General features: G+C 42.2%; 2 protein-coding genes across 3 annotated transcripts; both read right to left on the reverse strand.

The window, feature by feature from the left end:
• Nucleotides 1-345: 345 nt before the first annotated feature.
• On the reverse strand, nucleotides 346-17,783 carry carm1 (coactivator-associated arginine methyltransferase 1). Its single transcript, XM_085270213.1, has 16 exons — nucleotides 17,573-17,783; nucleotides 11,519-11,644; nucleotides 9,165-9,271; nucleotides 8,559-8,663; nucleotides 8,327-8,437; nucleotides 7,879-8,056; nucleotides 7,554-7,644; nucleotides 6,671-6,752; nucleotides 6,425-6,510; nucleotides 6,257-6,346; nucleotides 6,023-6,160; nucleotides 5,703-5,792; nucleotides 5,473-5,585; nucleotides 4,213-4,290; nucleotides 3,739-3,807; nucleotides 346-3,652 (listed from the first exon to the last, which is right to left on the reverse strand). Exons 1-16 carry the CDS (start codon nucleotides 17,712-17,714, stop codon nucleotides 3,513-3,515), a joined length of 1,746 nt encoding a protein of 581 aa, XP_085126339.1. The 5' UTR covers nucleotides 17,715-17,783; the 3' UTR covers nucleotides 346-3,512.
• Nucleotides 17,784-18,547: 764 nt separating this feature from the next.
• LOC146575499 (guanine nucleotide-binding protein G(I)/G(S)/G(O) subunit gamma-5) lies at nucleotides 18,548-23,021 on the reverse strand. 2 transcript variants are annotated; one of them, XR_014892136.1, is made up of 4 exons: nucleotides 22,430-23,021; nucleotides 20,643-20,769; nucleotides 20,394-20,520; nucleotides 18,548-18,836 (listed from the first exon to the last, which is right to left on the reverse strand). XR_014892136.1 is itself a non-coding variant. In XM_085270217.1 (3 exons), the coding sequence occupies exons 1-2, from the start codon at nucleotides 22,520-22,522 to the stop codon at nucleotides 20,644-20,646; spliced, it is 219 nt and encodes a 72-aa protein (XP_085126343.1). In that variant the 5' UTR covers nucleotides 22,523-23,020; the 3' UTR covers nucleotides 19,357-20,520; nucleotide 20,643. The 2 variants fall into 2 exon arrangements, 1 of the variants encoding a protein (XP_085126343.1); XM_085270217.1 differs by lacking the exon at nucleotides 18,548-18,836 and having other exon boundaries at nucleotides 19,357-20,520; nucleotides 22,430-23,020.
• Nucleotides 23,022-23,519: the final 498 nt, after the last annotated feature.

The following is a 23,519-nucleotide window of genomic DNA, read 5'->3' on the forward strand; positions in this document are numbered from 1 at the left end:
ATTAAGTAGCAGTGACATTGCCCGTTTTTAAACAGGGAAATTATGAAGACAGAGCCATATCAGCAATCTTATGGTTGTTCCTGAAAGCAAGCCAGAATATACTATTCTTAAGTCATGATTCTATGATCAGTTACTTTTTATATTCTATTCTGTTACCAATTTGCCTTGGATATTAGTCGTTTCCATGCGTTGCTCCATAATAGATGCCTCATGGCGTCATTTAAAGGTTTAAAGGGTGCCTACTGGGACATCAGTGACTAATGTACCCATAAAGCAGGAATCACTTAGCAGTCTTAAGCACAGTGGCTTCTTTTAACTGTGTCTGGAGCAGACGAGTCAATGTCAGACAGTGAGAAAGGTGTTATTACTAGTTGGTGAACACAAATGAGAGAACATGACAGTGAGTCTTCCTCATACACTTCCATGGTCAAAGTGGATGCCACTATGACTACACAGAGCAATGAATCCATGACAGAAGAGACACGATGGCTATAGAGCAGCTACAACATGGTAAACATCTGTTGTATCCACAGTCTATTTAACAAATTAAAGTACTACAACACCTGACTCCAGGATGGTTTTGAAACATTTCCACAACATTTAATTTGCGCTTTTTTCCTTGTTTGCTTTTTTTGTGAAATAAAGAAAAAATATATATCAAGAAAACAAAAAAAGTTATTCCTACAAACAGACATTTTTCCCCCCTCAGCACTCCTACTAACTCAAATTCCAATAGTTGTGACACTGGAAGCAATGCATAAATGTGTCAGTCTTTCTTTCCTTGACTGATAAAAAGGGGGTGTGGGCAGGGGTGTGTGTGTTGGGGCAATGATATGTTGGAGGTCATACACATTGAACAGACGAGGAGAGAGGCGTACCGGCCCCTTCTCCCTCGCCTTGTCATTGAAGTCTACTTGTGACAGTCTCACAGTCTCAAAGGGAGGTTGGGAGGAGCGTCAGGCAAAGGAAACAAAGATGTAAACTAGGACGTTGCCGGTCCGGCACAGCTTTTCTTTTCCTGCTAGCCAGCTGGCTGCATCCTGGGTCATTGGTCTTTACTGGTTCATTCTCCAAATCTTCCTCCAACTGCACCAAAGCAATCTGGCTCAACAAATGCCTGACTGGCAAGAAGCTGCTGCAATTTATTCTGATTTTTAAAAAAAAACCTTCTGGGTGCAGAAAACATGAGCAGCAGCAGAAAGTGCATTTCATATTTTAGGCTGACAGGGCTGAAATGTTCTAGCTTCTCTCTGACTGTGCGATCCGTCACCTTCCATGTTGGGTACAAGAAACAATCAAATCTTCCACAAGTCCCTAAAGAGACATGGCAAGCAGCTAGCAGCTATTTGGCAACCACAGACCAACAAAAGCCAAAATTTGGTGGCAGCCAAAAATAACTCTAACAAGAATAAAGCTGACTACTATGACAGGGCCGTAATTACAGATCGATGTGGATGAGTGAACTGCTGTAAGTTTATCATCTCCTGACCATCTATTACTACTACCACCACTGTAAGTGTCGTACAGTTCACGCACTGATCAGAAACCCTTTCATATCGAGCTGGAGCCGTTTACAGTGGTGACAAACATGTTCATCTGGAATGGGAAGAACCCTACAGGATCAAACAGGTCATCAGCTCAAATACAGATTTGCCTTAAAACTCTGATTTAAAAACATGAATTTCAATGTGTGAACTTCATGCTAAATTCAGTTGTATAACACGAAATAAAGACTGGACCAAAAAAAAAAATCTTCCTGCAACTCCTCTAATGGTGTCTTGTTGAATTTTTGTATTCACTTTGGACGGTGGCAATGCCACAATGAAGACAGAGCTGGAAATGTCCTGTGCAGACACAGCATCCTACTGCTGCTCGTCAAAGCATCCGATTCCTCAAGTTTTATTTTCCTGTGATTTTCCTCAAGATATTAAATCCATCTAAGACACCTACTGTTTTTAGAAGGTGTGAGTCGGTAATCTGAACAGTTCTACTGCTTCTTAATATGAAAAACAGGAAGTAGAATAAAGTGGTATTATGCAAAGATGAGGTAAGTTAGCATCCCAACTTATCCCATCTGCAACACCAATATTTCAGCTACTCATTCTTTCAGAGTCCGTGGGTAAGTAGGACTCTAACCCTAACAGCACGCGCAGCCACACTGAATGGCACACAGGAGCATTTACTGAAAAGCCCCAACCATTCAGTCGCTCTTTTCCATTAACCCGAGGGCATCTTCAAGTTTCCTGTTCAGATATTAACCACAGTGAGTCATCTTATAAGGCCTAGTAACATTTACGCATCACTTATATCATCACACAAGTCTCAGTGTAGTCACATTTACTGATAGAAACACACACGGTTACAACTCTGAACGTCCTAAACAGCAGCGCGCACACAAAAAGGAGACTCGCTTCTGACTGACAACAGCAGAGACCCAAACATTTAGAAATGGGGTCAAATTCCACCAGAATTAGTGCTGGCTACACGTGCGGGCAACGCTGTGTACATATTGTGGATTTGTCTGAATAAGACGCTGAACAACATTAACGGAAAGGTAACCTGTCTGAATTGGAGAATGCCATCATTTTAAAAGACTGGGGATGTCAACAAACAGCAACTTATAGCAGACACTGAGACGCTCCGTTATCATGACTCAGCATGGAAGGTGATAGAGCAACACCAATGCTTCCAAGCAGAACTCTGAGGGTCAGCCTGTCCAAGCCACGAAAAAAACAAAACAACAAAACACAAAAAAAATATTTCTACTCCTCTGGGTGCCAAGACTTGTAGATGGCTTCAGTTTGTGATCCATCCTCCTCCGCCTAAACCCAAACTGCATGAGTAGGAGTAAGCAAGATGCCATTTGTTTAATGATTTGAGGGGGCTGTTTCATTCGGCACAGCTCAGTCTCTGGGGAAGTGTGGAGGGAACATGGCTGGATCCAGTATGAAAATCTAAGGTGGCACCTGTAGAGACGCAGTGATGATGATCATGATAACAGTGTCCTACTGCACAAGTGAAAAGCTTCAGCATCACTGGTGAGGAAGTGTGGAGAACCACGGGAGCGGACCGATGTTGGTATCTGACAACAAGCGGATTCTTGAGGAAAGACAAACACTCGCAGGGTCATGACATCTAAATAATGAGCTATAAAGAGAAAATAAGGGAGGTGGAGGGATTGAAATACATATCGAAGGAGGGTGGAAACCCAGGGAGGTCAGATGATAAACTGCTGTGCATCTCAGATGATACAGTCCCAGTGAGGGAGGGGGAAAAGGAAGGCTTCGGCTTTCGGAAAGACAAGAGTCTGGACGGAAACGAGAGTTTTCAACGGTTCATCTAGCGATGATTCAACAGAGCAGAAAGAGGGTGTCGAACAAAAAGGAATCTCCAGCACAGAGCTGGTTTTGGTATACTGGTTTTGGCTGCAGTTGGTGATCAATCTGGGTTGGGGAGGGGAAGGGGGATTCTTCTCATGCGGGGGCATAGGAGGTCTTTGCGAGGTCTTCGTCTTAACTGCCATAATGCATGGTGTTGCTAGGGATGACCATAGGTGAGGCCATGGAGATGGCAGCGCCCCCCATGGTGAACTGGTTGGTGACAGGATAGTAAGTACCGCTGCTACTGGGGCCGGACTGACCCGTAGTGGCTCCTGAATTGGAAACAAAGCATAACAGTCAACGTTCACACTGAGAAGACTTGGACAGTAAACTTGTGTTTGTGGACCAGTGGGCTTACCCTGGACAATTCCTGTGCTCATGATTGAGCCCATCCTGGAGTGGGTATGATTTACAATCCCTGTGTTCACTGTGACCAATCAGAGATGAAAGCACTGTTAAAACCAAGTAGCATCGGGAGTGACAAACCATTTCACCAGAGCAATAAACGCATGCCACATCAGCTGCTTTACAAAAATCTGCAGTAATTTGGGTCCCATCACAGACTATAAGCTGTATTCTGATGTAAACATCAGAAATATCACTAAAATCAAAAGCTAAACTATAACTGAGTACTTTCAAACGTTTTCAAACTAAAAGCCCTTTGATGTTGCTCAGAGGAGCCGAAACAACAGAGTGGGGTTAAAAAAATAAATTAAAAAAAACAGCATTAAAAGAGTTAAGTGTGATTTGATGAGCTTGAATGTCAGTGTTTTGAGGACTAAAGATGCACTCCAGTAACAGTAAAATGATGATTTTCAGATGAGATTCATACCCAGGGGGATGAGGTTGTTGTGAGACACTGACGGGCCGCTGCCGATGACTGTGCTGAGGTCATAAGCTGCGGGCATCCCTGAAGAAAGAGGCAGCAAAGAAACCCAAAAAACAGCATTTACTATAAACCGTCAAAAAAAAACAAACAAAAAAAACACTCTTTGGGGTTGGTTCCTGAACACATCCAGAGTGGAAGTGATCTTAAAATGTGATGCCGGAGTTGGTAAGCAGTTAGTGATGCACCATGGCAGGAAGTCCTTCTACTGCAGGGCCGCACTGTACATTTGGAAGTTTAACTTTTCAGACAGGATGTTGTTGCTGTTCATTCCTCATAAATATTTTAGAACAAACTGTTTTAAACTAACATTCAACCTTTAAAAACAAACAAACAGTCTATTAGCATATGTTGCTAGTTTAGCTGTAACCTAGCATTTCCTCTTGTATCTGCACAGTTACAGCTGGAAAAGCTGGTGCTGACTACAAGGCGTAACTCTGGACTTCAATCTAGCTCCAGGGCAAAGTGAGTCACACCTGGCTATGTCCATCATTATATACAGTCTTCTTCCCAGGTTCTCAGAAACTTGAGCTAATAAAGCTATAGAATAGATGTGCATGAAATTTCAGGCATGTGTACTATAATAAATTCATGCAGACTGGTTTTTACACTGGCTCATGTTTGAACTGATTTAGTCTTTCCTGTTTCTACATTGGAGTTTTGCTACTAAAGCGGACGTTTGTGGAACCGCTTCACTTACTTCCAAGAAGCCCAGAGAAGAGGACAAATCTGAAGAACCGCTGCAGCTACACTACTATACAGAACAACTTCATCGCTTGACCATCGTGTTTCAGCTGCTGGTCTTCATCGCTGTCATCATGATTAGTGAGCACCATCCAATGCATTTAATTCTCAGTCCTGCTTTGTTCTAACAGGTAACTATATTTGTTGTTCTTTGGTCTCTGTGCGGCAGCACGGTGGTCTTTCTGTTTGCAGTTTGTTCTCCCCGTGTTCGCGTGGTTTCTCTCTGGCTTCCTCCCACAGTCCAAAGATATGCAGTTAATGGGGTTAGGTTAATTGGCCTAAATTGCCCAGGTGTGCCTGTGAGTGCGAGTGATTGTCTGTCTCTCTGTATTAGCCCTGCGACAGACTACCTGTCCAGGGTGTACTCTGCCTCTGCTCTAAGACAGCTGGGATATGGAGAATGGACATACCACGCCATGTCTGAAGTATTTACTTAATCTAGCAGTGTCTGAGTGTGTTCACCTGATACAGCCATCCCCTGACTCATGTTGTAGGCTGCCCCTGTGTTCCACATGTTCTCAGACGGGGAGGTGTAGTGTGAGCCAGGAGGGGGGTTGGGGGTAGTGCCTGTGTACCTGCACATAGATAAAAATAGATATAAGAAGTTAGAGAAGACTGTTCACCGACACCAGACACTGTGTCAATAGTGCAAAGCAGATTGGCTGTGTTTGCTGTGGTCAGGATAAACTCACCTGAAAAAGGGGTTCTTCAAGTCCAGGAGGTTGCTGGACTTTGATCCTGTCTGGTCCACCTGGGCAACAATACTGATGTCGTAGCTTTGTCTGTTAAGAAGTAAATATTGAGACTAATTATCATCAGAATAACATGATTAGCATGCAAGCAAGGTTCCTGGAGTGGCCACTTAAGGCACGCTCCCATGTTGATGCCCAACTTCAGCTAGGAAATGAACAGGTTTCCAAAACACGACAACAGGGTTTGCTGTGACGTCAAAGCTTATGCTACAGATTTGGGTGAATGAAACTGTAGTTTTCTTGCATTAATTCTAACATACCTCTTGTTGGCCACCAGCAGCGCAGTGCCGGACAAAGTGTCCCCAGCCTTGGTGAAAAGAGGAGACTGCAGGAGACAGCGCACCTGGTACCAGTGAGTGAGAGGCTCTGTGGGTGCTGTGGATAGCCACACTGTCATCCTACAGGAACACAAATAGATTGATGTTTAAGGACAAATCTGGCGCACGTCAAAACTTCTTTAGCTTCAACACACTCACGCAGACTTCCTGACTTACACTGATCCAATAAAAGCCACGTCAAACCAGAAAGCCAGGCCGTGCACCAGGCCCGAATGCATCATGTGGAACTTAAAGGGAATCTCTATCCTGAAAGCAAAACCATTTATCATTTATTAGTAGACACTCCTAAAGTAATCACAGACACACATTAAACTGGACACACACCTGTAAAGATCCTCTTCTTTGGCCTCCAGGAAGTTGACTGTGTATTTGACTGACTTGGCCATCAGAATACGGATATCAAACGTGTCCTGTGGGGGGAAAGAAATCTGCTTTCACACAACTCTAATTTCTACAAAACACTGCGCCCACAAAAAGCCAATTAAGAAGTCGATATTACCGTCAGATCGCTTTGCTCGTTTGTTCAATTCTGATCTTAAAATCCTGCACATGCATGCATGCATTACTTACCACAATTGGCTGGCGGAAATACTCGTCCACTGCTGCCCCCCGCAGGGCAGAGAGGTCTACACCGTGGAAGGAGGGCTGGTACCTGAGGGGACAGGAAGAAGTGTAGATTCCCACTTTTAGATTGCTTGATTCCTGCCTCAGCAATAAAAATGGCTCACCAACACACTTGACCCTGCAGGAGTCTTAGTGTATTTTAAAATGAAGCTGAATTCTGAGTCATAAAAAGCACACGCACCAATGCACATGCCAATGAATGTAAGTAAACAAGAGCAATAAAAATCAAATCATTAGCTCATTTTGGGCAGCGAGTACTCCTGCAAGCCCAACATGACATCATCATTTAAAAAACAAAATCAACAACAAAAACCAAGTACATTTTGTATTTAGGGACACACCTCTCCAAGGATCTACTGCTTCTTAAACAGCCGAAACCGGTTTGACGTCAACTCGACAACATTAGCATCGACTCTGATTGCGTCCTACACTCACTCGTGCCTACTGTTATCACGCTAGTTTGCATGACTCATACCTCTGAGTGCGATAAACACCTTTGCACGCTGCTGAAGCACCAACTCCCTCGCTGATGCAAACGGTCAAACTAGCCCCGAAAAGATGATTAAGATTTCGAACGTAATGACCAACATTTTGAACAATACTCCGCTCTCATAACAGAAACAAATGAATAGTTAAACTGCCAGCAGAGAAGAAAGAAGAAAACTGCCTTTACTTGGAGCTCAGATGCATGAAGGAGTTTCTCAATTTGATAAGGCATTAAAAAGACATTCATGCATAGAAAAGCTTTCTAACCAAATGAATCCGATGAAGAAAACAATGACGCTGACCCAGAGAACCTCCTTCGTTCCCTCCCTCGTTCTGTTCTTACCAGAAGTTGGCTTTGGTGAACTGCTCCATGTACAGCTGCTCATCTGTGAAGGGGGCCAGGTGGACATCTCCAATAGTGGGGAACATTTTACCTGAAACACCCGCACCGATGAAGACAGTAAGCAAAACTCGTGTTCACGTATCTTCCACCACAGTGCAAGATTCTTCTAAACTGACATCAAATGATTTGGAACACCAAAGCCTGTGGATATCTGACAACATGCAGAACTCGCCAGAAGCAGCTACTGTCACTAATCTGTGGCTGTCTGCAGTCTCAGCCTCCATTCTAACATTTCAAGTACATCTCTTGTTCTTCCAAGACTCACCATTAGGTTTGAGGAACTTCTTAGCATGCAGGTAGCTCTCCAGCATGCGCTCATTGAACAGCATGTAACCCATGGGCTCTGAAATGATGATGTCAACTTGCTCCGGCAGCGTCACCTCCTCTACTTTGCCCGGAATGACGGCCACACGCTCCCCCAGACGGTTGCTGTTCACCAGCACCTGCAGCACAACACAACAAACACATCATCATTCAAAAAGCTGGATTTAGCTTGTCTGATCTAAAGTTAATGTGGACTGTCCAGACAGCCAGAGCTCATAGCTGTTACATTTTCAGCAACAGCGAGATTCCCACAGCTCAAACAACATCACCTGAATTTAAAACATTTAGTATAGTGTTTAGAATGGATCGTAAACAGTGAGAGGCTGTGCATCCAGTGAAAGCATAATCAGAGGTAGGTCACTGATCTCAGCATGAATCTGTGTGTGTACCTCGGCGTGCTGTGCCATGGTGCTGGCCTCTACAGCGTACACCTTCCTAGCTCCAGCTTGAGCTGCAAAGAAAGAGAGGATTCCCGAGCCACAACCCACATCCAGCACCACCTGGAGAAAAGACAGCACACAGTCACAGCTGCAGGACAACACTTTAGTCTGTACTTAATGTAAACCAGCTGTTTTCAAACATCTGTCAGCCTTATCAAATAGCACATATTCAGCTCGCTACCTTGTCCTTAAAGTCAGTGTGGTTCTGGAGAATAGCCCGCTGGTAAGTCCCTGTCCGAACATAGTCCTGCATCATGTTCTGTTGCTGGGAGAGGTAGCCATAAAACTGCAGAAACACAAACACAAGCACGCTCATGAGTTTGGACTTTTGGCACTTTGACTTGAGCTCAATTTGCAGTTTTAAAAAAAGAGAAACAAAGTTAATCTTCTTTAAGTTTCTTAAAAAAAAGATAAGTAAATAAAAGGACCAGCTCAGACATAAAGCACCCAAGTTTGTGCTGGGATCTGTAAACAACCAAACCAAGCGGCTTCTCAACAGATGGATGCTTGCAGGTAGAAGTGCTACAGAGCCCTTTTAACTCCTCCTGGAGCTGACTTGCAGCTACTTTTAAACACAAAGTAGTTCAGATGGTGCCCAAAAAAACAGAAGCAGGCTTCATTCTGACTGAATATTCCTGTAATGAGCAGTCTATAAATACTCAGCCAAGAACAAAGTAAGCGTCATTACTGCAGTGTGTTTAAAAGGAAATGTGGATTCAAATTAGTCAGGAGATAATTCAAGAGTCCCAAAATTATGTGAGAGTGTGTGAGAGTGTGTGACAGTCACCTGGAAATACTGTACAGCAGAGGACTCCTCTGTTCTTTCACTGAAGACAGATTGCTCTCCAAGATGCCCACGACAGTTCTTCAGCACGTTATAAAAAGACTGAAAGTCTGAAGCGAAGCACAAACACACCGTAAGTTGGTTTTGTTGAGCTACACTGCAGTTTAATCCTTTTTCTCTTCCTGTGCTGTCAGCTGTAAACAGTTTGGTTTTCTGTCCTCTCGTGCTGGGAAACAATATTAAATCATGTGCAACAACTGCAGCTTAGGTGTAACAAATACAAGATTAAATAATTAAGTAATTCAATATCACAGTTTTAAGATTTAAGTTCGCATTTCACAAGCATAGATCATTTTTTTAAACTGCCATGTCCCACATACCTTGGTGTGTGTCTGCATTAATCATGAGTGGGTCTACCTCCTCCTCAGTGCACACAGTATTAGCATTTTTAACACATATCATGGAAAATGCACCAATACTGATGCATCCAACAATCACAACATTTCCTTCTTTTTCTGCTTCATTTGTGCATTTAGACGACTTTTTGTTCAAGGTGAACACAGAAATCTCAATTAATCGCGCGCCTTGAGGCGGCTGTTGTGATTTGGAGCTATATAAATAAAATTGAATTAAATCTCAATTTATTCCCAAATAAAATAAAATTAATAAATAAACAAAAAGCACTTCATTTTTTCAGCATCTGTCAGCTTGATGGCAGTGGCTGCTATTTTTCCAATGTCATCAGATTTGTGGCAGTAGTGAGAAGGGGCATATGCACAGGCACACGTGAGCATGTGTGCGTCCAAATGGAGGTATAGAAATACATTAAATATAATCTTTGCCAACAGCACCCCGTTCATCTGAACATGTATCTGTCAGAGTATAGCCAATCACAAGCACAGATGAGTGTACTGCCTGTGGGAAAAATGTGAAGCTGTTAAATCCATAAAGCAGGTTGAAAGTAACAGCTGCTGACAACGCAGCCCTGTGTGAGTGTGTGCGTGTACATGTTTAGACAGCTTAGTGAGGACAGAAAATGGGCGTGCAGCTATATTAGTGGGGACCAACAGTCACTTATGGGGACAAACTGCCCTTCCCTGTGAGTTTGAAAACATTTTTGAGGCTCAAAATGTGGTTTTAGTGTCAGGGTTACAGTTAGGTTATGGTTACGTTTAGGCTGAGGGTTAGGACTAGGCATTCATTTTCATGGTTGTGGTTAAAGTAAGCAGCTAGGGAAAGCATGATGTCAATGAGATGTCCTCACTGAGATATAAAAACATGTATGTGTGTGTGTCTATAGTAGTATTATAAAAATGTGTGTTTTAAGCGTTTGACTAAGACTGATAAAGACCTCCAATATCAACAAAGATTAGCCTGTTTGAAGCGTGGAAAGAAACCTGGCAAAAATACTGACTAATTAAGTTAACTTGATATGAATATCGCAACGAATGAAATGTGGGACAATCGGATCTGATGAGTATTTCATTAAAAGGCATCTTTAGTTTTTATTCTTTCAGTTGCAGACTGGGGGGTGTTTAAGGGTTTGAGTAACAAATAAAAATAAAGAGAATCCAAACCAAGGCTTTGTCTACGTACACATCTGACATGAGGTCAGCAAGGACAGTATAGTTGTCCTGCTTTAGGATCATATATTAATGTTTACAGAAAAATATACTTGTTGTAAAACTGTTTGCAGAAAAAATAAATAAAACAGGGAATAAATTTGGGTGTAAGAATCTACACTTATGCTCATCAGAGAAACAGACACTCTCCTACACTCCCTGCAGAGGTCTGAGGAGCTTTCCAGGAATGGTGACACAATTTTCATTTAACAGATAAACAAACACTATTTTAACTAATAACACTCAAATGACTGCACTGCTCCTGAACACACCGTTGACTCAGTGCAAACTGTAAACAGTGTCCTGCAGGTGATAAAAGCAGGCTGTCATGAGATGAGTATTTGACTTTGTTGTTAACAAGCTGCACCACACCCCAGAAACAGCTCACCATCATCAGCTCCATAAAACTCCAGACACAAAAAACCCTTTCAGAGAGTTGACATATTCTTGGCTCCAAACTTGTATAAAATGCAACGTGTAACAGTCTTACTGTGGTGGGGTGAACGGTGCTTATATTGCACGTTTCTACTCTACTACAAGCTTCATTCACTTACTCACACTCACGCACTTTTTTTTCCTATTACTAAGCATTGCAGTGGGGACAGCTCAGGGTTCAGTATTGTGCCCGAGGACATTTTCACATGCCAACTGGAGCAGCCTGGGATCAACCTACCAACTTTCCAACTGGTAGACAACCCGCTGTACCTCCTGAGCCACAGCTGCCTGTGTGTTTACCTGTAGGTGAGGAGAACTGCAGCAGCACACTGTTACAGCCCAATGTGATGATGAATGACTGCTTCCCCACGCGACTGCACTCGGTCTCCCTGGAAACCGAACATTTGAACACGCTCGCCTCGTCTCCTAGAAAGAAAGGGAGAGAGAACAGAAAGAGTTTATACTTATCTTTACCAAAATATAAACAAGCAGCGAGGTGATGCTGCTTAAACTCTGCTGGTGGTTAAAAGCAGCGAGGGCTGAGATCACAGCATGTGAGTGCCAGAGTGCTGAAGGAGGGTAGCAGAAGAAAGCACAATGACCACAGCTGATATCCCAAATGTCTCATGTTATTAATGACCAGGAGGCCTGCACCACATATCATCTGGGATAATACCAATGTAGATTTTTACGCTGTATAAATAAGTCCGATATGATTGCTATAACAATGGCATATATTTATGTTCCCTAGTGTGGCAATCACAGGCACGTCTGAGAGCAAGAGACACATGTCAGTCTCTGACAACTTAGGAAGGTTATGAAGGAGGAGATGCTAGTAGTTGGATACGTGCCACCTAAATGTAAACAATGACTCCACCAAGTGTCTATGACATTTGTATACACCACATAAAAACAATCACAACAATAAGACAATATGTAGCACAATATGCATCTCAGGGATGATTTCGGGGACACCAATTTGTCAACCTGTGCGCAGCTCATGTTCACAAATTTGAAATAAAGGATTGTTCATCAAAAACAGGTCCAAACTAACGGGGACAATAGTCATTGTGGTGTTTAGGACAAGATTTGCTCTCTTACACCATTTAATGAAAGATTCAGGAACTGGACAGTGCTCATCCTCTCTATCGTATAAGAAGCCCACTAAAGCCAATCGAGAGGGCAGCAAAAATTCTTCTGCCACAGCTGATGAAAAGTCAACAAAGAAATAAATAAATCTTAGCACGACTCCTGATGAGTATGTACTACATGCAGCAAAGTTAATATAGCATCTTCCACCCCGTGCTGTGTCACTGCTATTGCACTATAATGCTGGTGTTGGCACCTTGTCTCAGTAGGTTCACACTTAAAATGATTGGAAAAGGAGGATAGAAGAGACCTGGACACAGTGCAGTCTTAGTTTCCTTAGTCCGGCTCAAACAGGCTGCAAGAAGATCTCTGCAAGAGCTGAAATTTACTGATTTGCGTATATTTGTATGTGTACACAAAACAACCGGAACACAAGTCGGAACTACCTTGTTGACATCATTGTTAAAATGCAACGTTTTACCTGTATCCAACTGCTGGGTCTAAACTCAGACCCCGCTGTATCCAGGACTTATTCCCGTGAAAGAAAAACAAGGCAACAGCGATCGATCGTTTCACTTGCAAGGGAGGCCTCGTTGATGTCTACCACGAAATGCCCCCAAATCCGGCCTCCTCTCGCTGCCTTTTATTGAGAAACAGTTCACACAAAACACATCACAGCAAAGCAACGCCCACATGGTTCTAAGACAAGGCATTGTATGTATATGTGTGAACTTCTGTAAGAGTGTGTGTGTGTGTGTGTGTGTGTGTGTGTGTGTGTGTGTGTGTGTGTGTGTGTGTGTGTGTGTGAGAGACCTCCTGCTGACCAAAGGGTCATAAAAGCACAAGAAACAAATCTTCCAGACAGGGTGTATCTGCAATAAGACACTACAGCCCCCCACCCAGAACCTCGAGAATCTGGGAAGGGGGACAGTGGAATTCCTTTCATCAGAGTTGGCAAGCATAAAAAATGACAACATTTAACAATTCACTCTAACACCAACACTTTATTGACGATTTCTAAAGAGACTAGAAAAAAACAAAACTGAGACTAGCTCTCCTGGTTGCGTGTAGCCATCTGTGGGCTGATAAGGGAGGAAGTGTGAGCTTGAGCTGCCTTTGGTTTTGTTAACATTATAGAGCTCTCAGGATGTGCTCCTAGATGCACAGGTTAAATTAACTGGTGCATCCTAAGAACACCCAATGATTTCTATTAAGAAATTCCTTCTGAGCTTTTGTTTCAGTTGTCAAAAAGTTGATTTTACTTACTCTTTACCACTGAGGTCAAAGTGGACGATAAAGGTGTTTCTAGAATATTGCTTTCTTGTTGCTGGGCTGGCATTCTGCCTCAGTCCATTTATAGTCTGTCTTTAGAGTTTATCAGGACTAAAAGTGTCTGATAAAGGTGTGAAGACTCCTGTAATGTGTTTACTGTTACAGAGGAAATACACGACCAAGACAAAAAGCTATTTTAAAAATCAGAACATACTCCATCAATATAGCAACATAATACGCTCATACTCTACTATAACTGACTAAAGTTCATTATGACCATTTTTCATTTCATTTATTTCATACTGAGAGCGCTTAGTCTTTTATTTTAGCCTCAGGGTACAGTCAGCCTGCACCCTCATGGGCCTCGAGTCAAAACATCAGACTGGAAGAGCCCAATACATTTCTTTCAGTTTCTCAGTCGTCTATCCTGTCAGGTAACTGAGCAGAACGAAAAGCAACTGCTTTGCTATGAAACAGTGGTTTAGTGCAATGGCATATTTTGCTCTTTGCAAGAATGAACGATTGCATGCTGACAACAGCAGAAAGGATACCAGGACACCGAAGCATAAACTTCTATTTTCTGAGGTTTCACATTCACATTTCATTATGAAAAACAGGCCATGTAATAAAAGTCAGGAGGAAGGAAAAAACTGTATAGGGAAGTTCCACAGAATCGTTTCTGTAAAAGTGCCCAATGCAAATATTCCTCCAGGGCCAAACAGCAGGCCCAGTGTGAACTCATAAAGCAGGCGGAGCTAATCCAGCATCTATTAAAGGATTGAGACCAACACTTCAGATTTAGAGACATGCATCTTCTGGGAGAAAAGCCAGCCAAGCATGTCGGTGAGTTCTCTTCTCAACCACTTAGACTACAAAACAAATGATAAGATACCTTTTTAAAAATGTGAGAAATTACCCGTCTCAGTACAAAGACAGATGATCCAGGCAGTCCACTGACCAACTGTAGGGGATCAATGGATCACACAGTTCCTATATTGTGAACAAAAGTGTCGATTCTGATCATTTTTGAAATGTCACACATTCAGTCACCTGAAATTGAGGTGACGCAGTGCACTTGTGATGTCATTAAGGCTTTTTTTTTTTTACGAGCTGGCTTCTGCTAGCCATGACCTACATCTTTACGATCCAGGCAACTTCCCATTAAATGACAACATAAGATAGCAAAGCCCATTTTCTACTAGTACCTACTCAACTACTGTCATTTTCTAGTACCACCTAATGAGTTTGGGGTCACACAGCAACATGACTGAAATTCCTGTGAAATCATTTGCATGTAACACAAACAAAGCAACAATGGACCACACCAAGGCGATGGTACACCTGCTGCTCAGTCTATGGCTTTGTGTCAGACCACAGTGTTGGTTGTTGTCCAGCCGTTTCCCTCATTGCCAGGTTTCAAAAATGGCGGTTTGATTTTTGTGAAGGAGTCACTCTCATGATGCCATTGACTGGCCAATCGGTTGACCCCGGCCGTGCAGGTAGTTGAAAGACAAAAAAAAGCAACTGCTACCCAATGCAAAAGTCGAGCCATGTAGGTACTAGTAGGAACAGCAATTTCAATAAGGCGGCCTCTGTTACATAAACATATGAAGGAGCTCAAGTTCTATAACTTTCACACCGTCCTGCTAACATTTCTCCACTGTTACCTTCATCAATTCAGTGAAAGAAATGAGCCTTCTGTTCTGACAATATCTGGAACTCGCACAAAATGATTGTGCGCAGCTGTCGTCTGTGAGCAGAATTAACGTTGCTTAGTTTTCACTAAGCTGCTTCCTCTCTAGGTCTCCTCTTACTGCCTCACCCACAGTGAGCCTGCACCTGCTCAGCTGTGATGAGTGTGATGATTGTTTATGGGGCTTTACGTCATGGATACACGAACCTGACTGGACAGGAAATGACAATACACAATATGCACATCACTGCATGGTCAGCCAGTCAGACTGCACATCCAGTGTCTATATCTATCTATCTATATTTTTTTTTTCATCTATATGGACTTTCAGACTAGCATGAAAGTTAAAGGTTTCTAATTATGACATTTTAAATATATCATTTGAGACAGCAGTCTAAAAAAGTGCAATATTCTTATGTATTTCAGTAAAGCATGAACACTGGACACAGACCTCCCCTCTAAAACATCTTACAGGGATTGTAAGGCTTACTGCAGCACAAGAGACACTTCACTAACAAGTCCTCTGAAAAGTCTTTGGTTGTTCCCCTGTAATGGTGCATTCATGTGGTGCTAAAATTACAGGGAAAAATCTGCTTCACATCTCCAAAAACTGGCATGAATTCCTACCTAAGTCCAAAAAAAAAAAAAACCCCCATCTTGGAAAGATTGTTGGAGTTTTGGTACAGGAGCTCCCGAGCTGTCACACACAAAGAGACGACAGATGTTTTATTAATGGTGCTAATGTGTGTATCAAATGACATTTTTATAACAATTAAGTGGTTATATTTCATTAGGCTTTTTCCATTATTTACTAATATTTAATATTTCCACATAGTGACCTGAATTTGTTATACGAGTTTGTTTTTGTAACGCTTTCCAAGTCAAAGACAAATCAAGTGCTTTTTACATTTAAACTTAAATCACGTGAACCCAGCAAAGAGGGCAGAAGACTTCACCATACAGGAAATCCAAGCATCGGAGGAGCACATGAGTGCAGGGTCTCCAGCAGAGACGAGCCTGCTGGAGAGGATTGGTAAAGCGCCCTTCTTTCCAACCAAACCCCCAGATGTCGTTCTTTCAAAGCTGGTAGACTTCAGACCTGGCCCATTAGTAATGTAAGTGACATCACTTGTGGAAATTTACTAGACTACACACAGCTCCGGAAAGGTCTGCGTTACCCACACAGCAATACTGCCAAACAATTTGAAACAGACTGTGTGTAAAATCAATGACATAAGTTATTTGCGGCAAACCTCGTTAGTTTGTATAACTTGTGTTCTCTGAAAATCATTTTTAGAAGAAAGCTCTACGGTCTGATATTATACACTGAAACCTGGGCGCAGAGTTGTGCTTCTCTTGAACTTGAGCGTGTGAAGCAGAAGGCGAGTCCAGCGCGGCCGTTTCTTTTCAGCGGGACATCCCATTCAACAGAAAAGCCGCGGAGGAGCGGAGCGGCTCTGCTGCTGCCTCCACACGGGAGGGAAGGAGGCGGCGGGACCCGGCTATTGTTCCAGCGAGAACAAAGATAAACGCATAAGTAATGAGGGCCCGGTTTCGTCTTGGCACCTTAAACATTACGAACTTATACCAGCACACAGAGTGCAAGTTTTACAAGGGAACGTGCTGATGGCTAAAATAAAGAGCAGCGATGACGGCGAGTCGTCCCAAGGATTACAACACATCGGAGCGGGTCAGGAGTGATGCCCTCTGCTCTGGGCTCCAAAACAATCGGGAAGGCTAGTCCACGAGCTAAACACTCGAACCCGTCCGTCGGGTGTCTCTAGACAACACAAAGTCTATTCGTTTACATATTAATATATTGAACATATTTGTGAGACAAAATACACGTTGGTGAGATAGGAGGGGGAAAACAGGGAGAAAACACAAAAAGCAAATGTGCGGGACGTTGGCGCATCACCGCTGAGGCCAGGCTAGTGGCATTGTTTAACTAGCATTAAAGTACACATTACTTAGCTACCCTGCTTACTGATGCGCTTAAGCTACGTTGCATGTGTTACGTTATACGTTTCCCGTGGTCTTCAAAGCACTGAACTCGTGCGAATGGCGAGAGCTTAAAGTTAGCAACATTAAAACACCTACGGGACGGTGATAAAACGGGGTTTTAAGAGCTTCCTCGTGACAAGCAGAAGGTGGCGACGTGGTCTCTCAAGATGCGTTAGCTTCTCGGCTACTAACGCTGGCAGTTTAGCCTGTAAGCATTAACGCTGCAATAGCATTAGCGGCGCGGCAGTTGAGTCAGGCCGACCATCTGCGGCAACTGCGGAAAAGGGTCAACTCACCATTGGAGAGATTGAGGAGGGCAGCATCTTGTGATGTCTTCACTTCTAACCGCAGCGGCTGCTGCTCTGAGTGCCGCTGTATATCTCCATTCGCGTCTCCAATGGAGAGAAGCCGCACGCCACGGAATACCGAGACCGCCATCTTCGCTCTGGAAGTAGAGACAGATCTGTGGCGCTCACATCCAACCAAGCACTGCTCTCTGCTGGAGGCACACTGGGCACCAACGCGATAAGCCTTTGCAACAGTGCCCCCTGGCGGCTAGAAATGGGCATTGCGTAAACACCATCGCGCAATACGGCATGTGAAATCAAATTTTATCATGGAGATTAAAATATATCTATTATTGACGATTTAAAAAAACAAACAAACCTTAAAAACCAAACGAAAACTGTACTTCTGCCCGACACCCACAGCTGGCTATTTGTTTTTAGGGTCTCTTTATCGCCATGTTACACAAGAGCAAACACGGTATCTCACCCCCCCTAACCACCATCGTCACCACCTGCACCCCCCTCTCACTCACACACAGACACACGCCGTAATAGTAAAAACAAAACCTTTGATCAGCACCATAGAGATTAACCACAGACAGTAACACATTTTTCTAGCTCAGGTTATAAACTTACCAGCTTCTTCAAGACTAGTACAAGCTCAACACAGATTCAGCCCTACTAATATAACATAAAGACGACTGTAATGACTGTAAGCAGGCAACAGAGAGAAGCCCATTACCTGCAGGTGCTCTCCGACTGTATGGGGTCAGCGCACCACAAAACCACTGAGACTATCATTTCTAGTGGACCAGCTTCTAGATGTATTTGTGTGAGTGCATAGTTTCAACATATAAGAGAAGATAAGATAGAACTTTATTAATCCCTCGGGTGGATTCCTCTGGGAAATTCGGTAATATGAGTGGGCACAGTGTTTCATAATTAAATAACCCATCAGAACTTTATTTTTTAGGCTTTGCTCGAGACCAAAGTCCTGGCCTTGTACTTTATTTGAACATCACTTTTTTGCTTTGGCTTTCTAAACATGATGAACTCCCTGAAAAACAAATTGTTGCATTGTTGAGTTTAACCAATTCATGGGTATTTTCCAAAAATGACCAAGAGCAGGGGCAGGAATTACAAGTAATATACGTATTTCCCAGCATGCATCAGCACTGCAACATCAACACTTCTCAGAAAAGGCACTTATTTTTAATCAATGGAGCATGAACTGATTGCTCGAACATCCGAAATGCAGATTCTCAAGAAGAGCCTGCAACAAGAAAAATAAAGTTAGACTTTGGTTCAGAAGATAGAAGTGCAACTTAAACATACAGCGGAACTCTAATCCAATAATCCAGGTAAGTAAAACCCAGAGAGTTGATTCAGCTCATCTGGATACGTTTTCAGTGAGAGAAACGTGTCATCACTCATCTGAGTTTCAGCTTACTGCAGGTTTCCCCAACCTTCTAAACACTGCTGATGCACAGTGAGTGACACAGGCATCACAGGCTAACATGGAGCCACAGGCTCAGTTTTAGGCCTGTTAACGTCATGACCACCGATCAGTGGCGACGAGTACTATTCATGATAGTGATTCATTAACTCTTGCGTCCGCTTCCCCATTTCCATGATAGCCATTAGCTTTTCACATCCTAAACACTGACCACTACATTATTAATAATGTATAAACATAGTACATCTTCATTTTTTGAAGATATCTTTTGTGCATTTTGTATTACATTTTTAAAAAACGGAGAAAGCAAACGGAAAGGAAACAAAGTACATACAGATTGTTAGGGTAATAATTTAATGTGATACATGCATAGTAGCAATTAAATGACAGTGCAAGCAACAGTAGGTGTAAAAAACACAAGGGCCCATATCTGGCACATTTCATTACACTGTAAATAAAGTCACCATAAAACATTTGCTGTTCTTTATGTTATGATATGAATTCAAATACATTTTAGAGAGAGCTTTCTGACACAAACTGATGGCTGGTCATTTGTGTAGTACGCTCCGTGTCCAATGAGCTTCATTTATGCTCAGTTAGTTCCTTCATATCTGAATTAACTCGTGGTCATTTTCAGTGGTAAAAATAGATGATTACAGACAGTCAGCTTCTGACTGATGATGGGAATACGTGCGTTAAACTCAGTTGTTCAGAAATTGAGTTATATTGAATGTTTTCATCTAGTGCTTGAAAGAATTGACAAAAAATGAATATATAAATAAAGAAATAAAGATTAAACGATTGTTTTACACCTGTTCTGGACATAGACTAAAGATAAATGGAGCCAGTGTGATGTTGCTCAGTGGGTTTGTTTGAAGTTATATTTGGATGAGAGTGTGACATGTTATTTACCAACACTAGCAGTTAGCTGCTCGTAGTGTTAAGTAACATAAAAAAATATTTGAATAGTCTGAGTAAACACATTTATTTCTGTTTTAAAGCAAACTAAATGACATTTGGAGCCAAGTGGTCATTAGAGGAACTTCTGTTTCTTGATTTTTAAAGTCTAGACTCTAAACTCTAGAGTCTAGAGGTTGCTGCTTGATCCTGGGAAACATCTATAAATGGGAATAAACTGCTTAGGTTTGTATTTTAAGGTGTAATTTTCATGGGAATTTTTCTAGTCATGTTGTTTTCAGCTGTGTGAGTTTTCATCCAGTTTAATTCAGTTGTATTTTATTTATATAGTGCCAAATACAATTGCACATCCACTGATAATGACTGTTAAAAATGTTATTCCACAGGTCTTCAAAACAGAAATGCAGAATGCAGAAACACACAAATAATTAAAATAAGATTGGCTAAATGTTTCACCTGAAATCATTATCATTTAATCAACTCCCTCACTGACTAGGTCTTCGTTATCTTCAACAGTGGCGGCGCACATGACAGAAATCCACGTTAGAACAATGAGGAGACTGCCTGAATGCACTCTACGGATCTACAAAGAGAACAAGTAGATTTAGCTCAGAGGGATACATCTTGTGCTCTAATAAATAACAAGCTTATTGTTTAGCATTTCCAAAATTAAAAGAGCACAAATATATATATAAAAACTCATACCTCAGAGGAGGACACATGACTTGGGAGGCCGGAAAGGATTGTCACTGGAGGGCACCCCGGTGAGGAGAGGGTCTTTGTGGGCATTTTGCAAACAGAAGTTTTTCAGTTCTGCAGCAGCCTGAGAAACCTGAAAGCAAGTGTTAGTGTTAACTAATAAGTACTATAACTAAAAGAAGAGTGCTACAATAACTCCTCAGAAATATTCACAGTATGTGATGTGGAGTTTTGGTTGTTTTTGTTTTGTTGGCATATCCCAAATAGCACAGTAAACACAGTGGAGGCCGTGTCACAGTCTGGGGCTGGATTTATCTAATGGTGTTGAGAATCGTATCAAAACTAACAGAATTATGGACACAGAAAAGTAAAAACCAGACTTTGATTTATTATGTAGTACCACTTGTAAAGCGACTGATCAATGAGCCCAAACACACTGCCAACGCAGTAAAAAGGATAGCTAAATAAAACACACTCACACACACTGAAGCTATGTGGGATCATCCTGACAGAGAATGGAACAAAAACCAGCAAACATCCAAAGAAGAACTGTTTTTAGAAAATCTTGGAGAACCTTTCCTGAAGATTACTAATTAAAAAAAAGTACAGACTGTATTGAAGAATAGATGTGATCACATAAAATGTTGATTTTCAAGCTTGTCAGAATTTTACAAACTCTGATTTTGCATTATATAAAAGTGAAGTCCTAGCCAAATATAAATAAGTGAGAGGTGGCTCAGGACTTCTGCACAGTACTGTACATGCTGTCAATAGACATGGAATTGTCATTTCCTTTTCCAATAAATAGGTATTGCACACTTTACTAAGCATACCTGTTCAACTGCTTGTTAATGCAAATATCTAATCAGCCAATCACATGGCACTTGAGGTGCCATGTGATTGCAAAATGCATGTGTAATGCATTTTGGATGTTACACTTTGTGATTTTGCCCACATTTGTTTTGCTTATCAAAATATTTAAAGTTAAAAAACACTGATGCCAGTTTCCATTGCATGAGCTTGAAAATCATCTGCAAGTTGTTTCTGACACAGTGTGAGGTCCTGTTTCATGTGGATTTCCTGTGAGCCCCTCAGCCTTGTGCTTGGTCCCCAATACCCCAGTTTAACACAGAAACCATAAGAAAATGTTGCAAAACTTACAAAACTAACATCACAAATTAAATTCTTCTGTGTGTGTTTTGGTTTTCGGACTGTAACAAATTACAAGAACTTGTCTGCTGAATGAAACTGTTGTGTGATTTCTTTTAATTCACCAAACACAGACACACTTGAAACTGGTCTGACTTCTGTTCTAAAATAAGTAGCCACCCAACAATCAGTCCAGTCACGCAGCACCACAATTAACAAAGCTGCCACTGTGTTTGCTCCTACAGAAAAGTCTGTTTTGCTACCATTTCCACTGCACACCAAGAGATGACACTGTGAATGGCTTTCAAAACACGCTAACATGGGAATGAATAAAATATAGGTTATTGCAGTGGTGTGCGTATCAGGTCGTTTGATGTCCTTTGTGAATGCAGGAATAAATAATTCAATAATTCATTTTAGTGAGTGTATAGGCTGTATACTTTTAACAAGAGCAAACACAGAACACTTATTGAAACACTGAAATAGCTTTTGAATTTTAATGTTCCCACTTTGACGCTAATTGACAGATTAATTAGCTGCGTCGGGCGCCACGTTAAGCTTAGGTTGTGCTTCAGGGCGGGAGTCACGCGCAGGCAGCGGAGTAATAAAGTGTTGAGTTCAGCTGTGAAGCGAGGTGAGCTTACCTTTATCCGGCGGACGCTGGCCTCCAGACGAAGCTGTTTCACTGCCTTCTGAGCGATGACTAAACTGCTGTTGGCGGCGCTGTTGTTCGACATGATTGAATCCAAGTAACAGAGTGAGGGGGCAAGTAGACAACTGCACTTATGTTCCAAGTTTGGGCTGTAGGAAAGTACATCTTCCGGTCCAAGCTTTCAAAATAAAAATCCTGTTCGTGTTCATGACTGAAAAAGTATTTGGACCATTCAGTTAAAATATATATATATATATAATACTCCATTATAACACAGTAATAAACTTTCGTTTTCTGACAGTGTTACAAAGTTGCTGCTTCCATGACTAAATAAAACAAAAGAGTGAAATAAAATAAAAATAAAATGACTTTAGGCTCATGTAGGAAGTAAAGACAACACATCACAGAAATTGTAATACAAATTGTATAGAAAAGGTTTAATCTTTAAAAACACACTGTCATGGTCCTGGTTTGGTGACCCAGCCTTTGTGTTTAGCTCTTTAGTTCTGTGTCTTCGGCAGGACATGATCATAGTGCCACCAAGCTTCCCTGGGACACTGACAGAATGTGCTGGAAATTTCCCATTCGATGAGTCTTCTTCCTTACCCAACCAGTAGGTGTGATAGAGGGGTGTGGAGCTTACTCTGTGACATCCTCCAGATATCTGCACAGCTGAAGCACCTGTTCACTTTCAGAGACTCCATGGGTTGACTTCCTTTCTGCTTATTTACGGTCAAGAAATGGTGCTTTATGGGGCTTCATGTAGCCCCTGAGGTAAGGTGAATAGAAACCCACTTGTGTTGCAGTCTTTCCTGCTGGCAGATGGCCTTTCCTAGTCATCCACCAGCCTTTCCCAGTTGTCACCTGTCCTTTTGAAGAGGTCACTGGTTTCCAAGAGTGCTCAGATTCTTTTACAGGCGTGATGTTTCTCCTGCTCTAAGCCTGTGCACTTGCTCTGCCAACAAGGGTCAGCTGCACGGTTGTCAGCTGCACGGTCATCAGCCGGAGGCTAAGAGCATTGGATGTTTTGCTCCCTATCTCAGTACATCTCCCAGTGGCGAGGCAGGGACACAGTTTGAAAA

This window comes from Mchenga conophoros, linkage group LG4 (assembly GCF_057382185.1).
Source record: "Mchenga conophoros isolate Kocher_MC1m ecotype Shallow Benthic linkage group LG4, M_conophoros_male_GT1.1, whole genome shotgun sequence".
In the NCBI taxonomy this organism is placed as follows: Eukaryota; Metazoa; Chordata; class Actinopteri; order Cichliformes; family Cichlidae; genus Mchenga; species Mchenga conophoros.

What these genes read in the sequence shown, in the direction of transcription:
- carm1 (XM_085270213.1), bottom strand. Translation starts at nt 17,714, where the DNA reads ATGGCGGTCTCGGTATTCCGTGGCGTGCGGCTTCTCTCCATTGGAGAC. An exon ending in ACACTGACTTTAAGGACAAG is followed by an intron (nt 8,438 to 8,558) that starts GTAGCGAGCTGA and finishes TCTTTTCTCCAG; the next exon opens with GTGGTGCTGGATGTGGGTTG. An exon ending in TTCACCAAAGCCAACTTCTG is followed by an intron (nt 6,753 to 7,553) that starts GTAAGAACAGAA and finishes CTGTCCCCTCAG; the next exon opens with GTACCAGCCCTCCTTCCACG.
- LOC146575499 (XM_085270217.1), bottom strand. Translation starts at nt 22,522, where the DNA reads ATGTCGAACAACAGCGCCGCCAACAGCAGTTTAGTCATCGCTCAGAAG. An exon ending in CCAGCGTCCGCCGGATAAAG is followed by an intron (nt 20,770 to 22,429) that starts GTAAGCTCACCT and finishes ACTTGCTTTCAG; the next exon opens with GTTTCTCAGGCTGCTGCAGA.